Source organism: Biomphalaria glabrata, chromosome 6, assembly GCF_947242115.1.
Source record: "Biomphalaria glabrata chromosome 6, xgBioGlab47.1, whole genome shotgun sequence".
NCBI classification, from domain to species: Eukaryota; Metazoa; Mollusca; class Gastropoda; family Planorbidae; genus Biomphalaria; species Biomphalaria glabrata.
The window spans coordinates 39,401,310-39,418,715 of record NC_074716.1 but is presented as its reverse complement, the minus strand read 5'-3'; the positions used below and the strand labels follow the sequence as shown (position 1 = coordinate 39,418,715).

General features: G+C 39.0%; 1 protein-coding gene across 1 annotated transcript; it reads right to left on the bottom strand.

The window, feature by feature from the left end:
* Positions 1 to 10,266: 10,266 nt before the first annotated feature.
* LOC129926588 (uncharacterized) lies at positions 10,267 to 15,775 on the bottom strand. Its single transcript, XM_056031484.1, has 2 exons — positions 15,677 to 15,775; positions 10,267 to 14,873 (listed from the first exon to the last, which is right to left on the bottom strand). Exon 2 carries the CDS (start codon positions 14,447 to 14,449, stop codon positions 13,772 to 13,774), a length of 678 nt encoding a protein of 225 aa, XP_055887459.1. The 5' UTR covers positions 14,450 to 14,873; positions 15,677 to 15,775; the 3' UTR covers positions 10,267 to 13,771.
* Positions 15,776 to 17,406: the final 1,631 nt, after the last annotated feature.

Here is a 17,406-nt window from a genome sequence, read left to right as displayed (position 1 = left end):
TATACAATCTTAATCTTTCTGCGGATCACTAACGGTCGTCTCTCGACCCAATGTGATCCGCGGACCACAGTTTGAGAGCCTCTGAACTGTAGGTATAACAGAGAATCAAATCTGTACTTGGTCGAAAATGTATTAAGTGTTAAGAGGAGGCATAAAGCTCTCAGCCCCCTGGATAACAAAGTAGTCATCATCGAACCACGATGGACGAACTATATGCTTCTAATACTTTCTTTAGCGTCTTAAGAGTGGTACGAAAATAATAATATTAATATTGTTTACATTTTTCATTCCACTGTGTACTATCAAAAAATACGCCACTGGCTCAACTTGGGAATGTGATTCACTTGACTAACGTATCAATGTATGCAAAAGTTTTACATAAAAGATTAACGGGTGACCTTGGAATTGACCTTCTAGCACGCATTAGAGCTAAAGCTCGTGTTATAGAGAGATAAGTGACCGTCACGTTCCTCGCATCACACCATGCACTTTTCTGAACAATACCAAAGTTCGCAGCCATCTGTGTGTATGAGGAAGCAATGCGTGAGTGTGTGAATAGATGTGTGTATGCGTTTGCGTTCAACTGTTAATATCATTTAAATTTTCCTGATCTGAGATAAACAGAAATGAGTTCTCCTCAACATCACTGTTCCAGTGTGACTAGGTTGAAAGACACTTCCGAGATGTTGATCAAATAAACAATGCAAGTAATTTAAAACAGAAAACAAAAAATAACAAGATTACAAAGAGAGTTTGTGTTATCACACAAACTCAGAGGCGGCCCCCGGCTCCTGTAGGATCCGCCCATTTCCAAGGAATGTTCAAGACGTGATTTTGTTTTCATTTTCCATAGTAATAATATTTCAAAAATGTTTTACATGTTTCGGAGTTCCTTCAAAGTTGAAGATAATTTACTTTCTAATAGATGTCGGACAAGGAAATTTTGGCATTATTTTGTAATTTAAAAAAAAATAGGCATGGAGCTTGTACTTCGGCAACGTCTTCTCGATGTCCCAGCACAGTTACCAACAGAGATATTGGCATTTTCATTTAAATGGAACTAGAATGAAAATGTAGATTAACCTAAACGAAAATTCTGATTTAGCACTCTTAAGATCTATGTCTACTAGATCTAGATCTAAAATCTAAATTTGGAATAATTTAGATGTAATTTAGATAAGATTTACGTTAAAATTAAATCCCAGATAATCTATCAATATGCTAAGAGCAACATTAAATTTAAAAATAGTAGATTAGTTTTAATATTTTAACATTGCGATATAGATCTAGACATTTGGAAATCATAATCTACACTTTAAGTCTAGATTTAGATCCAGAAATTGAATATACATCTAGATCTAGTCGAAAAAATCTAGATAAGATCTAGTCGAAAAAATCTAGATAAGATCTAGTCGAAAAAATCTAGATTAGATCTAAATCAGCTAGTATGTCTTTTTTTAATACTAGACAGTTGACGAGGTTAAATAAAAATTGATACACCGAGTTCTTATAGCATTTCATTTAAAAAAAATCATTCTATATGACGTCAAAGGAAAAATTTCCACTACGTCACACGACCTTGCAAGACGGACAGACGGACATTTTGCACAAGCCTAATAGCGACTTTTTCCCTTATGGGGAGCTAAAAAAAAGGTAATTATTTTGTTTTCACCGTTTGTTTATATTTTTTTTTATGTTTTTAAACACAAAAAATGTCTGCTTGGTCTTGTGGTATGCTCCCTTGGCTGTAGTCCGGTGGTCTCGATGGTCCTGGGTTCGAACCCTGCCCGCTGCTATCCCCGTTGTCCTATTGGAGCTTTGGGACAGGATGTAATTATTTTTCAATCAAAAGAAACATCCGAAACATTTTGCATTTTACAAATTTTCAGTCATACGACTAGTTACTTCATGTTTAGTAACAAGGTGACCTTGGGCTCTAGTTCAAGTTGTCCTATATAATCTTGCTGCCCCTTCCTTTTTACAAAACTAGAAGGTAGTAGCCTTTGCTTCCCAAAAGAAGTCACCATAAGTATAGTAATGAACATTTACAGAAAGACATCTCGATGATTATTCAAGTAATTGTGTCATTACATCCCAATGCACTTAAGTCTTCTTAAAAGCCACAAAAAACAACGTTTTTCAATGGCGCCTGTAAACACCTATCAGTCATGGGTCATGGTGCAATAAACTCCTTCGAGCTATGGTTGTAAAGTCACTAATTTATTCCTTTACTTTTTTCTCCTTCAGATTTTGGGACAGAAGCTCAATCAATTTTAAAAGAAAATTAAAGTAAATCAAACTAAATCAAAACGATAGATATTCAAAAAAAAATGGAGCATTTTTTTACCCTGCCCCAATTCTCCCAGCCCAGAAAAAAAATTATGGTTAAGCGAATGTATTAATTCAATTCTAACGATAGATCCAGATTTACAAGATGTATTTGAACATCAATTTATTTATTCAACTCTTTTATGAATAGATACATGCGGGAATACCCGCTGACACACGTGTGCACAAGATACAGAATGTCTAGAATTCCAGACCAATTTTAATTTTAAAGAAGATTATAATGTGAAATCTTATAACTGTGAAACCAGAGTTTTCCCCCATGTGGCCAATCGGCTAGTAATTCTTTTCCAAAAGATATACATAAACTGACACATTTCTAGGCAAATCTTTAGTGCCTTTTTCGACATCCGTATTCACCAAAGTTCCAGGTTTTGCCGATGAAGAATTTTCAAGCTGAAATGAAGAAGTGTAATTATTACCTAGTCCTGTCCAAATCAAAACAAACGGTAATTAAAAAAAATGACTATATTAGTGTTTTAGAATTAGTTTAAATTTAGATAAAACTTGAATTCAGGATTATCTGATCATAAATAAAGTTATCTTGGAAACATATCGGTCTCTAATCATCTAGCGTGTCAAGTAAACAGGTTACAATTTAACAAGTACTCCCATAGTTTGTCCATCGTGGTTCGATGATGCCCACTTTTGTCATCCAGGGGGCTGAGGGCTTTGCACTGGGGCTTCGTGCCTCTTCATGTGTCTGGTGAGACCTATGTGAGTCCGGAATGTTCGGCTGAACACTGGGCAGGTTATTCCAGCTGGAGCTACTGTCATTGGCCTTGCTTTTCTTCTCTGGCGCTTTTCTTCTGCCAGCGCAGTTCTCTTTTCCTCAACAACCTGTGCGCCAGTTTTCACAGCGACGCCATGATGCTCTCTCATGTGCCTCTGTCTCCCAGGTGGCTGGGTCTATGCTGAACGCCTTCAGAGAAGCTTTGAGGGTGTCCCTGAAGCGTTTTCTTTCTCCGCCTTTCAAGCGCTTTCTTGCCATTCATTTGCCATACAGGAGTCGTTTAGGGATGCGGCGGTCTTCCATTCTGCAGACGTGCCCTGCACATCACAGCTGGGATTGCATCAGGATTGTGTGAATGCTAAGCAGACCCGCTCTTCGACGGACTTCAGTATCAGGTCTTTTTTCTTTCCTTTTGACATTCAGTATTTTTCTTAGACAAGTCATGTGGAAGTGGTTCAGTTTCTTTGCACACCTACCCAGATACTCAAGACTGTTCCGGGTTTTTTTTATTACATAGTTGTTCATTTATTGTTGTTATTATTTTCAAGGCCAGATATATGGTTCCCCTAAGCTCTTTCAAAGACTTTATTGAAAATCTACACAATGAATGGCACATTAGAATAGATTAGTTGTGGTAGTTATGCTATGATTATTCACAGTGGTACAGTTCTGACCATTTCGAGCCCATTTATCCTTCTCAGGACTATCTCTTCATCAACTCTCTAAGGGGAAACTAGAAACAATATAAATTATAATTCAAATCTTAAAATCATATTGCATTTTTATAAATGAAGTGCTTAAAATTCTAAAATTCTAATTCAAAATATTAACGTAACAAAAAATGTGTTGTAAAAACACATCATCTCATGTAATACTCTTTTTTTTTTATTTTTGTAAGCATTTTTTTTTCCTTTTTTACTTTTTCATTTATTTTTTTTTTACTTTGAGGATGAATCTCTAGGTAGTTGTACTGTCTGCATTTAAACTGGCCCTGATTATTTCTTTGCAATAAGCAGCTTTTATAAGCTCCGTGCTATTACAGTCTTTTTTTAGCTTATCCAACGTTAACAATTGTATAATATTATTATTATTATGTTAGAAAAGAACGAGTATTCATTCTCCGGCGCTGCTAGGGTTGAGTTTCGTTAAAGGGAAACAAAATTCATCGTAGTCCCTTTAACAGTTTCCACTGAGGAATTTTCTGGTGATGTGGCAGGTCTGCAGAAGTACCACCCTCTGACAGGCAACGAGACTGTCTCTTCTTCTTCTTATTATTATTGTTATTATTATTGGGACTCGACCTCATATCCTAACGGGAGCTACGTTTTGAGTGCCTAAAGGTAACACAGAAACCTCCCAGATACCTCCCCCCCCCCCACACACTAAAAACACAAAAAGGCGATTTTATTATTCTATAATATTTCCGATTTACTGGTTCTGAATACCGATACTTTTTCAATCGTACAACTAGTTTCTTCTTGTAGAGTAGCCAGGTATCCAAAAATAATGTCTTTTGGTTTTGAAAACTTTCATGATATGATCAAAGGGTTAATTGTAAGTTTAAAAAAAAACTTCATATTTGATTAAACCTGATATTTTCTGGCCTTCTGTCGTAAAACTACGTGATTCCTGATATTGAGCTTGGATTGGATGAAAGCTCTGTCTGAAACGTTATGCCAGACACAGGATCCACAGGAACGGTTCAGCTTGAATGAAAGCAGCAGGATCTACCGGAATGTAGCAAAGTGTTCTGCGAACTGCCCAATCCTCAATGGTTCCTGGTTTTTTTTTTCTTCAAGGCTGAAGCTTTTCCCATGAACATATTGAACAGAAAAAATATCGTATGAAAGTAACTTACGTCAAAGTATTGATTGCTATTAATAACACTCTTTTTGCTAAGAAATGCAAGGTGTCTAGATTCTATATCTTTAAGGGAATTCACGATTTAATCAATCATGTAAATGAGTTCTCTTCACAAAGAACCCTTTGGTGATCTGACACTAGTTGCCGCCTCTTGACAGATGCGCTGATAGGCAAACAAACAGTTTCATCACATCGATGTAGGTCTTGGCCAAACTCTGTAATCTGATTGTCTTATATCTCGGACAAAAAAAAATTATCTTACTATTCGGTTCGTTTATTTTGATTGAACTTAGATGTAGATGACGACGTTGTAAGTGTCACACTATTTTGTGTCATCTCTAAATTAATAACAGCTCCAGATTATCCATGGCCAACATTTAGTACAAATATGTAGCACAGACTTGAACGCTTCGTGCTACCTTCAATACTGTTGGTTAGACCGACTGTTTTACTCATTACTTCTCATACAATCTTTGAAAGCTCATTCTCCGTTTTCTTCTTCGTTCTTATTTTACATGTCGGAGGGTTCAGATCAGTAAGTCCAATACCTAAGATGAACCGCGCAGTGGTTTCCAGATCCGGCAGTTTTCCGTATAGTTTTGCTTCTATAGGAAGGTTTTGGGGCCTGAGTCTAGTTCGGGCCTCTTGATATAGTATCCAGCGTTGAAGGACATGGTCATCATTCTCTGGTGATACTCCACATGGGCAGGTTTCACTTGTCCCGACTTTTAGCTTTCGGAACATTCTGTTGTGTTCAGTTCTGAGTCGAAAAATTATACGTTGGTAATGTCTGAGATACGGTAACTTATAATAAGCGTCCTTTTTCTTGTCATTGGGATGTGACCTGGTCCAATTCTCATTTATTCTACACTCTATTATTTTCATCATTTATTCTGGATAGACAGGAATTTGTATTTGTTCTTTCTTCCATCTTTGGCCAGTATGTCTGCTTTTTCATTGCCTTCTAATTCAGTGTGTGCTAGAATCCATTGAAGAACAGTTTCCTTACTGTTGGTGTTTAAGGTTTGCAAGAGCTGTCTTGAGTTGGGTTATTACGTTTTATTTATGGACGTCTGCCCATTGGTCAACATGTTAAGTGCTTGAAGCTCAGATTTATAGAGTGTGTGATTGTCGAGTTGTTTGGAGAGTGTGTTTCAAAGTTTTGTGTGTGCTAGCTTTTTCAAAAGGGATCTTGCATAATCAGATTTTAATTTTTTTTTTACTGAATGCGTTGTAGATTTATATCGATTTATATCGACTCCGTTAAAACCCAAACCTGAACTACCAGACTAGCACAGTTCACATTAGCTCAAGACAATCTGAAAAGACAAAGGGATAGCTCTCGGCATTTAAATTCAGACTTATGCGCTCCTTGGTCAAGGCGGCATCCTTGTATGCTTGCGAATCTTGGACGCTGACTGCACAATTAAAAAAGAGTCGAGGTGCTATAAAAGTATCCTACTGACCACTGTCATAAAACGCACGCTAAAACTGTATGGCCATATCACGAAGACTTTCCTGCAGAGAACAGTATCAGGGAAAAGAAGAAGCAGCAGATAAATAAAGCGATGGGGAAAAAATTCAAAAAATGGACTGGCCTGTGACTGAAAAAGATTTGAGTCAAGGTCAAAGACGGTGATTGACAGATCATGCGTGGTGCTTTAACCGTCATAAGACTAATTGATAGATACAGATGAAGGTGGCCTACTCTATTTCACCGAATAGTTTACTATATAAAGAAACAATCACTTAAGATTTTAATCACCCCTTTTACACCAAATGATGAATGGAAACTCAATTGTCATCGAAGAGTTTTTAGAGGCAATTGTGCACAAATCAATTTGTGATTTAAATCTATAAATGTAGTTTCTGAGATCTAAACGGTACGGACAGACAGGCCACACAAAACTAATAGCGTCTTTTCCCCTTTCGGGAGTCGCTAAAAAATAATAGCAGGCTAAACATAACACCATGATGTAGCGTGCCGAATAGGAAAGGCAGGGAGCATTTTCCAAAGGCTGCAGCCTATTTGGACTAGCCAAGCCATTGGACTCGAGACAAAAATACACCTTCTCAACACAATCGTCATTCCAACTGCTACATATGCATGTGAGACGTGGAAGTCATCTGTCAAAATTGAAAAAAGACTAAATGTGGCTCAACAGAGATGGCTGAGACGGATTTTGGGAGTCAGTTACACAGACCGGATCTCAAACAAGGAAATCCTATGCCGAACTGGAAGTCGAACACTTAGTGAGGTTGTGACTGAGCGTCGCATGAGGTTTGCGGGACATGTTCTACGTCAAAATGAATTACGCACACCAAGAGTTGCGATAACATGGAAGCCAAAACGAGGAAAGCGCAAACAGGGACGTCCTCGTATTACCTGGCGACACACCTTCATGGAGGACCTCAGAACAGTTGACACCAGGTGGGAGGAGGCTTCAGACATTGCCAGTGACAGATCATTATGGAGACAGCTTGCCGCCCAATGCGCCGAAAGGCGCGTGAGGACCTAAGTCTTAGTAAGTCTAAACATAACACAGAGGAATCCAATGTTGGATTTTAGTAAATGGCTTGACTTATGTGGAGGCCCCCTAACCTATTCAAGCTTCAATATAAATGCAATTAATACTATTAATAAATTTTGTGAAGGAATAAATAGAGAAGGCAATCAAATTACATTAACGTTTACTTGGAGGTTCTCGCGAATATATTTGAGTCCAAACATTGATGTAAAGTGTAGGGGGGACGGGCAACACTGGACATTCACCACCCGTATACTATGACATCTCTCAATTATATGTAGCAATCATAAGACAAAACAGAGTCCAGTTTCAGACAGCGCAGACGCATGCACCTCAAACAAATCCACAACAAATTTATTCAGACTTACGACAGATAGAATTTTAGGACAGTGAAGAAAGAAAAGACAGACCGACGATAGACACTAGTGATGACCAGACAGACAGACTAATAAATGACAGACAGATAGTAGACAGACAGACAAATTAAAAGACAGTCAGATAGAAGACACACAGACGATAGACAGAACACATACAGACGATGGACAGCCAGATAGAAGACATACCGGTACAGACGATGAACAGACAGAAGACATACAGACGAACGACTGACAGACAGAAGACATACAGACAATGAACAGACAGAAGACATACAGACGATGACTAGACAGACAGATAGAAGACATACAGACAATGAACAGACAGAAGACATACAGACGAACGACTGACAGACAGATAGAAGACATACAGACGAACGACTGACAGACAGATAGAAGACATACAGACGAACGACTGACAGACAGATAGAAGACATACAGACGAACGACTGACAGACAGATAGAAGACATACAGATGAACGACTGACAGACAGATAGAAGACATACAGACGAACGACTGACAGACAGATAAAAGACATACAGACAATGATTAGACAGACAGATATTTAGGGTTAAGGTCCCAGATGCTAGGGGATGTGGATTCTAAAATTCAATAATTACGAAATGAAATGAAGGCGGAGCTGGAAAAGAAATGAGATGCGAGGGCCACTATGACTGAAATGATGGGGAAGATTAAACCACCGATGTTTGACGGCTCTGTGTCTTGGTCGGTGTATCGATTACAATTCGAAGCGGCGGCGCAAATCAACAGATGGGAAACTAAGGCAGAGAAAACAATTGGTCTCATGTTGGCACTCAGAGGTAGGCATCCGAATTGTTACAGACTGACGGATCGGACAGACTACGACGCCATGGTCAAAACAATGGAACTACGATACGGCAATGAACACCTGCAGGAAGTGTTTAGGATGATATTAAAGAATCGACAACAGAAAAACGGAGAGACATTACAGGAATTAGCAGCAGACATAGAGCGTCTCGCCCGTCTTGCTTACCCATCGGCAACACGGGAATTTTTTGATGTTCTGGCCACAGATGCTTTCATAGGTGGAGTGCGAAATTCGGAACTTAAGAAAGCCATCCGAATAAGCGGAAAACAAAAAAATCAACAAGGCCCTCATCTATGCCATGTCCTACGAGGCGGCCGGAGCTTCAGCGAGGACCATACAGTATTGTCGGACGTTACATGTATCGGAAGAGGAGTATCTTCCGCAGTTGATTCGAAGAATGGTGGAGAAGGCTTTAAATGAACGGCAACCTTATCGGACATCAAGACGTACCGTTATAGAAAGACTCTTCATTGCTGGAATTGTAACACTCCAGGTCATGTACGGAGGAATTGTAACAGGATTTCCCAAGGCCAAGGTTGTGCGTCAGAACGCCAACCGCTACGGTCCACCGGGTTCAGGAAGCAAGGACTAGCAGCTCAGAATGTTGGAACTCCGAGAATAACGACTCCTTTCAGAGTGTTAAAACAAAACAGAACCTTGAAAGTGCAAGGAAAGATTGGCGTTGGTTCTTATGTGTTCCTCTTGGACACAGAGGCAACGCGGTCAATAGTTACACCCAGTCTGATCGGAGATCATGAAAGAATACGAGGGAACGGCTACACTCTTAAAACGGCAGACGGCGAACTGTTACCTATATAAGGACAGATACGGCTTAACTTTCAAATAAGGAGTCAACCATTTAGTCATGATTTTCTGTTCGCCAATGTTGTCGACGAGTTCCCATTGCTTGATGATGGTGTGGAAGGCGTTCAGGTGAAAAGAATCTTATGTCGAACATACGACCATATAAAAAGGGATAAACTGGAAGGCCAGCTACATCCTAGAAAAGCAGAGAATAAAACATCAACCAATCATTGTTGTGGATGTACGGGTAGTTACAACGAAGGAGTTGGTGGCTGCACTGTCATTGATCATAATGACAAGTTGTATGAATTTCGCTTCCAAGATTTAGAAAGTGACAACCGTCTTAACGATAAGCGCAGACATGAAAAAGAAAGCGGTAGATGAAGAAACTATTTGAAAAATATTTGATAAATTGAAAAAATTGTTTTGTGAGCATACTTGCATAATTAATATTTGTTTTTACCATGACACATTGACATAGCAAGTAGAGATAATAGATAGGAAAAATTATTAAATTATTATAGACTTTGTATTGGAATGTGTCTTTAGCTTGACTGAAACAGAAAGTTTGAGTAATCCAATAAGTTTTCATTTGTATGTTATTTAAAGCAGACAGTAAGTTTTAAAACCTTTTTAGTGTGCTAGTTAGCTTGATACAGATTACATTTACATTTGTAGTGACAAGAAAATAAAATGTTTAATAATTGAGAATCTAACAAGTTTTCCAAGTTGTGTAACTATTTATTAAATGTCTTATTATACTGCTATAAATTTCCAGGAAAACACTCAACGGGTTAATGATAACATAGATAAGGATTTAATGATTAAATAAATAACATACACAAACCACAGAATGTCAATTTGTTCTAGATCTAGTTTGATTCAACGAAATAAGCCGGCATTTACTATCATGTCTCCATTTCCTCCTTTCTCTTGTTCCACGCTCGTGTGGAACAGTGTCTAGTGCGCACCATGTATCTCAGTGCGGGAATAGAGTTACAACACTGCTCCCCCCCCCCTTCTCAAACCTGTTCGTCCCGAACAGAACCTGTACTGCCACAGTAGTGATGAAGTCGATCTACATGGACGACCTTCAGCTTAGACCATGGACTTTTCTGAATGCGGTACACGACGTCGTTGATTCTTTTAATGATGCGGTATGGACCTTCCCAGTCTCTCTGAAGCTTTTGAGACCTGCCCTTTCGTCTCTGCGGATTGTACAGCCACACCAGATCGTCCTCGTGGAACCCAGTGGCATTGGCCCGTTTGTCGTATCTTTTCTTCATCTTGTCACTGGTCATCTTGATATTTCTGCGGGCCAGAGCATGGGCTTCCTCCATTCGTTTTCGGAGATTAGTGACGTCCTCCGTGGAAGTAGTTGGCTTATCACCTGGAACCCCGAATAGCAAGTCACACGGTAATCGCAGTTCTCGGCCAAACAACATCTTTGTGGTGCTATGTACGCCATGAGGAACATTGGGATATAGGTGTCCCAGTCATCTTATCGTTCACTGGCGACCTTCATTAGGTGTTGTTCTAGAGTTCTGTTAAATCGCTCCACCATTCCATCCGATTGGGGGTGTATAGGCGTGGTGCGAGTCTTTTCGATTCAGAGTGTCCGGCAAATCTCCTGAAAAACTCTGGATTCAAAGTTTCGGCCCTGGTCTGAATGTAACTCAGGGTAAACCTTTGTCCATATAAGTATTAGTGGAATGTTTTATGGCGTCCACAACGGCCAGAAGCTCACGTCTCGTGACGCAGTAGTTCCTTTCAGCCTTTGATAAACTACGACTGAAATAGGCAATGACTAGTTCAGTTTCATCCACTTTTGGGACAAGACAGCGCCTATTCCGGTACCACTCGCATCTGTGTCCAGTATGAATGTCCTTGCCTAGTATAGGGTAGGCCAATATGGAAGATGAGGCAAGTGTGTTTTTCAGCCTTTCAAATGCCTGTTGACATTCGGTCGTCCAAATAAATTGCTTCTTTTGTTCTGTCAGTAAATGAAAAGCCCTACACATGTTGGAGAAATTAGACACAAAACGTCTGTAATATGTACAAAACCCCAGAAAGCTTCTCAATTCATGAATATTCGTTGGGGTAGGCCATTGCCTTACTGCCTCGACCTTGTCGGGATCAGTGCTAACTCCGTCTCCTGACACGATGTGCCCAAGATATTTTACACTCCTTCCAAACAAAGAGCACTTCTTTGGGTTGAGTTTCACCCTAGCGACTCATATCCTTTGAAACACCTTCAAATTTGCAAGATGTTCTTCAAACGTCCTACCTAAGATGATAATGTCATCCGGATAGACAAGGCAGATGTTCCAGTTAAGTCCTCGTAAGACACGCTCCATCAGTCGCTCAAAGGTTGCCGGAGCATTGCAGAGCCCAGAAGGCATTACAGTAAATTGCCAGAAACCATTTCCTGCAGAGTACGCCGTTTTCTCTCTATCTTCGGGATGCATTCCAACTTGCCAATACCCGCTTTTTAAATCGAGAGTAGAGAATATCTGTGCTCCTGTAAGTGTATCAAAGGTGTCGTCGATTCTAAATAGAGGATAACTGTCCTTATGGGTGACCTCGTTCAACGATCTATAATCTACACAGAATCGCATAGAACCGTCTTTTTTTTTTCACTAAGACTATAGGTGAGCACCAAGGACTATTTGAGGGCTCAATGACTCCCTGTTGTCTCATGCATTCTATCATGTCCATGGCTTCTTGTTGTTTTGCCAGTGGAAGACGACGTGGTGGATGTCGAATTGGTCTGGTGCTTCCTGTGTCGATACGATGTTGAACCATATTCGTCCACCCGCAATCTGTCTCATCAGTCGGAAAAATATCACTTAACTCACAAATCAATTTTTCGACACTGGCATATTGTTCATCCGATAAATTTGTCTAAATCTTCCCCAAGAGCCCTTTAATATGCGGGGGGCTGATGCAGTGCTGTCCCTGATAAGGTTATCATCGCTGCAATTTTGTATCAGGTTGACCCTATAAAAAACAGCTATGATGCTGTCTTTTCTTAGTTTTTTTTCACCCAAGCTAAGGTTCATAACTCTAACAGGTACTTTCTGATCTCTATCGATCATGACCAACGTATTACCTACGGCAAATTCACTGTAGTTATCTTCCTTGTCCTCGACCAGTGCCGTTCTAGTTTTTGTATGACCAGGCTCCAATTTTCCCCAAATAATCAATTCAGACTGTGCAGGCAAGCTCTTATCTTCTGTCAACATGATTTTTCTGATTCGATCATTCTCTTCCTTATCCTCATCATTTAGTAAAGGAATCTCTAGTTCCCACATATCAAAGCTCCTCCGCCAATGTCAATAGAAAACCCGAATTTCTGCATAAAGTCGAGTCCTATAATGCAGTCATCGGTTATATTGGCGATCAGGAATTCATGAATGAATATCTGATTCCCGAGCTCGAATTGAACACTAGTCATTCCTTGTATAGGCATCAACTCACCACTGGCGGTTTTTAAGGAATATGAGTTCACATTGGTTATAATGTTTTTGTTCACGACCTCCGGCCCAATGACTGATCGAGAAGCACCAGTGTCTAGCAGAAAATGATAATTTTCAGCACTGATTTTGCCTTCTACCTTTAAACTCTTATTCTGCCCCAGCATGGCTACTGGGATGACGGTTGCTGGGATGACGGTTGCGGGGGCACTCATTCTCTGTGTCGCCGGATTCCGCCTCTTGAAGCCGGCACGTGCTAGTTTCCCTGGTAGCCTCTGGAACCAGTTCGTGCATTCATTTCTGATCTGTGATGGGTTCCGGTTTGTCGAGATCTTCCAGTGCAGCTTCTTTGAATATGGCCAAGTTCACCACAATTCCAACATCGTACAGGGGCCCTGGGTTGATTTTCTGGTATCCGGGTTGTTCGCCTTTCGTCCAGTGCCTCTGTCACCCTTCTGACAAGTTGTGTGAATTCTTCCTCCTTGACGTCCAGCCTTCGACCCTGGTGAGTGCCCCCAGATGCGCCTTTGGCAGCCTCGTGTGACAGAGCGTAAGCAAGGGCTTCACTTGCCCTGCGTTTACCACTAACTCTTGTGGCTTTCTTCAACTCAGGGTCTCGAAGCGCATCAATGAAAGCGTCTGTGATGATGACCTCCAAGAAATCTTGTGCTGCGGTTGGGTAGGCCAAATGTGCGAGGCGTTTGATGTCTGTCTCTAGCTCCTGTAGTGTTTCATCGGGGCACTGTTGTTGGGTTTTCAGTTGCACTCGATAGACTTCTTGCAAATGTTCATCCCTTTATCGAAGTTCCATAGCTTGGACAAGAGCGGCAAAATCCTGCTGGTTCGGTAGAGACTGAAGCAATTCAGAGGCTTTTCCTCTTAGAGATAACACAAGGGAGGTGGCTTTCTCTTCCTCACTGTTCCATTTGTTAACTTTGGCCGCTGCGTCAAATTGTTTCTTATACATGGACCAGGACAAGGAACCATCAAATACGGGGGCCTTCATTTTCTTGGAGACTTCTGGTACAAATGACGTCATATCAGCATCTGGTACATTTCTGTGCATGCATTGAGCTTGTATCTTCATTTCATCGGCGTCCACCCTCTGCTTCATCTGTTTGTCCACGTTGGTGATTCTCTCCTCCACAGCTTGCACGCGTTGATTCATAGCCAATAACTCGGTTTTGATTCCTGATTCCATGATATCTATCTTGGTGTCCACGACATCTAGCTTGTCAATGGTGTTTCTTAGCCCTGAGTTTAACTGTTCTCGCATAGAACCAATATTTTCGAGCACAGCTGCCATCTGTTGTTGCATAAATTCCATATCTGGTTCAACTTCAAAAAGATAGGTGTCCGGATCTGCTTCTGCCTGTACGGTTTCCTTATTTTCAATAGTCTTCAGACTTCGGTCACGGAGTTCCCGCTTCAGTTCCTTAATAAGGAGTTTGTCTAGCGTTGTCGTGGTAGCCATTATAGATCCCACTTCTGACACCAATTGCTATAAATTTCCAGGAAAACACTCAGCAGGTTAATGATAACATAGATAAGGATTTAATGATTAAATAAATAACACACACAAACTACAGATTGTCAATTTGTTCTAGATCTAGTTTGATTCAATGAAATAAGCCGGCATTTACTATCATGTCTCCATTTCCTCCTTTCTCTTGTTCCACGCTCGTGTGGAACAGTGTCTAGTGCGCACCATATATCTCAGTGCGGGAATAGAGTTACAACAATACATTGAAAAAAAAATATATTTATAAATAATTTTTCAAATCACTTTGCATAATATTCATGAGCTTCCATCTAACAGCAAGATACTGGTAGGTATTATGGAGCACAATCATTCTCCTTCAGCTCAGAGGATCACAGGCACTGGACAAATTCTCGTACTGTTGTTGGAATAGAAACAACATACATTAAATTCATAACAAGTCACCAATTCAAAGTTAGTTACATATAGTACCAAACTTCCATATGTTTAAGTCCTTTATGGATAAAACCAATTTTGAAAACAGTTATTTAAAAATTATATTAGGACAAGAGTTTTTCATAATAAATTAATTTATTATGAAACTAAAATAGATGTAAACCAATATTAGAAAAAAAAAAAGAATAGTAATTTCTTGTGTTCTTTTGTACAAATGTTAGCTCTAATCATGTATTGTTTTTTGTAATGCACAATTATAAAACAAATTTCCTCACAGATAATAAAAATTATTGTTATTATTATTATTATATAATCTTAGACATTTTAATTTATATCTTATATTGAATGGAATGTAGTTATAGAAAAAGCTGTACTGAATATTTTAACAAAACTTTTTGAAAATCATAGTACTGCATACATAAAAATATGGACATTTCTATGCAAATTTAAATGGAGAACTTGAAGACTGCTTTTATTTTTTTTTGCAATTGTAGCTTTGTAAATGATCAAGGCAGTCTGAACTAGTTAGAATTGTGCTTTCTTGGCAACATCTCTCTTTAAAAAACATTTAAGACACTTTTTCTAAATTAAAAAACAAAAAATAGTGGGGAAATTTTAGGGAAATTCCAATCCTGGGAAGCTGTTAGACACTGCTGTATTTTTTTAAACCAAAGATTGTGATGTTTTTTTTTCTTTTATGTGCTATTCAGTCATCTACTCATTGGATAAGATTTAGAGTATTAAATTTTAAACTGCCCTACTTACTGGAAGTTTCAGTTTAATAAGAGTTTCTGGCATCTATAATATTCTATTGATAAACTCTTAGAAATAAGAAAGCATCATTTCGTCTTGAAATCCACATCTGTGGAAAAGAAAACAATAGCTTTTAATGTGAGCATTAATAAAAATGTTATTTTAAAAATCTCTAAATATGTATAGTGACTAGCTGGAATACTTATCGAATGGCCAGATGGAGGAAAACTAGAAAAATCCTTTGCAACTGGAGAGCTCTGACAGTCACAGAGCAGAAAGGGAAGCACTAGCACTAGCTGCTACCATGCTAGCAAATCATCCAAGTTCCCCTCACAGTCAGATTGTCTTTCTAACAGACGCAAAAACAACCCTCCAAAGCCTGCAAAACTCTGATTCCCCTTATATTAAAAACCTCAGAACAGCACTCACAAAGCTCAACCACAACAGCAAAAAAACTGTTATTCAATGGATACCAGCTCACATACAACTAGCAGGAAATGAGAAGGCTGACACACTCGCCAAGAGTGGGAGAACAAACTCACAAGTAAACTCTGCACTCTATCCAGAAGAAATTAATTGTAGATAAAATAAATGAGAAACGGAAGAGCTCCCATCCAAATCACAAGAAAGATGATGCTTACTATAAGCTATCCCGACAAGACCAACGTCTAATCTTTCGACTCAGGACCGGACACAACAGAATGCGACAACACATGTTCCGGAAGCTCAAAATTGGAACCAGTGAAATCTGCCCATGTGGAGTATCACCAGAAAATGCCAACCACGTCCTCCAAAACTGCTCTCTCTACCAAGAGGCCCATATAAGACATTGGCCCCAAATCACCCCAATAGAAAGAAAACTATATGGAGAGCTCCCTGATTTGGAAACCACTGCGCAGTTCATCTCATGTATTGGTTTAGTCATATGAACACTCCAACATAACAATGAGAACGATGAAGAAGAAGAAGTATAGTGACTTAATTCGATGAATCGTAAATACTTTCTTTAAGCATTTTCTCAACTCATCTAACATCATTCCCACTATATATTTAATTCTTACCCAAGAAAGTATAATTTGAAAGAAAACACCTTACATAACAAAATTAAATATAATAATCACTCATTCTTTATGTGGCTAGAACAGTATTATGACTTTAAAAAAATATGTTTCATAATATTTCTTTCGATCTACATATTATACATAAAAAGGCTATGCACAATAATGAAATCTAAATCTACTCTCATTCATTTTAAGCATTAAGTCCCATAGTGGCTTAGACTGAGTATATACAATTGAAATTATGTTTTTTACTTTGACCTTGTATGAAAGGAAGTGGAAATAAAAATACATTATGATGTAAAATTAGAAATTAGCTAACTTAGACTTATAATACAAAATTTTTGTGCTATTTATGTTTACAAATTCCATCCATATTATGATATAGTAAAGAATTTTGCTATTATAAAGTAGTCGCTATTGGGAGACTAGAGGGGTCATTTTATATGCTTCACTTCCACCTGTTCTAGATGTAGATTGTAAAGGATTTATTTTCATGACTCTATTGCTTATAATTTACAACAATGAAGCTTAACTAAATCTGTAATTCAGCCTCTGGGCAGACTAGGCTCTATTGCCTTAATCAGCAGCCAGTCTATGAGATGGAAACTCCTTCTAAAGAAAATCTACTGTTGTTCAGAGCCATCTCTGACTTCTGTGCCACTGTGGACTGCATTTAGTGTA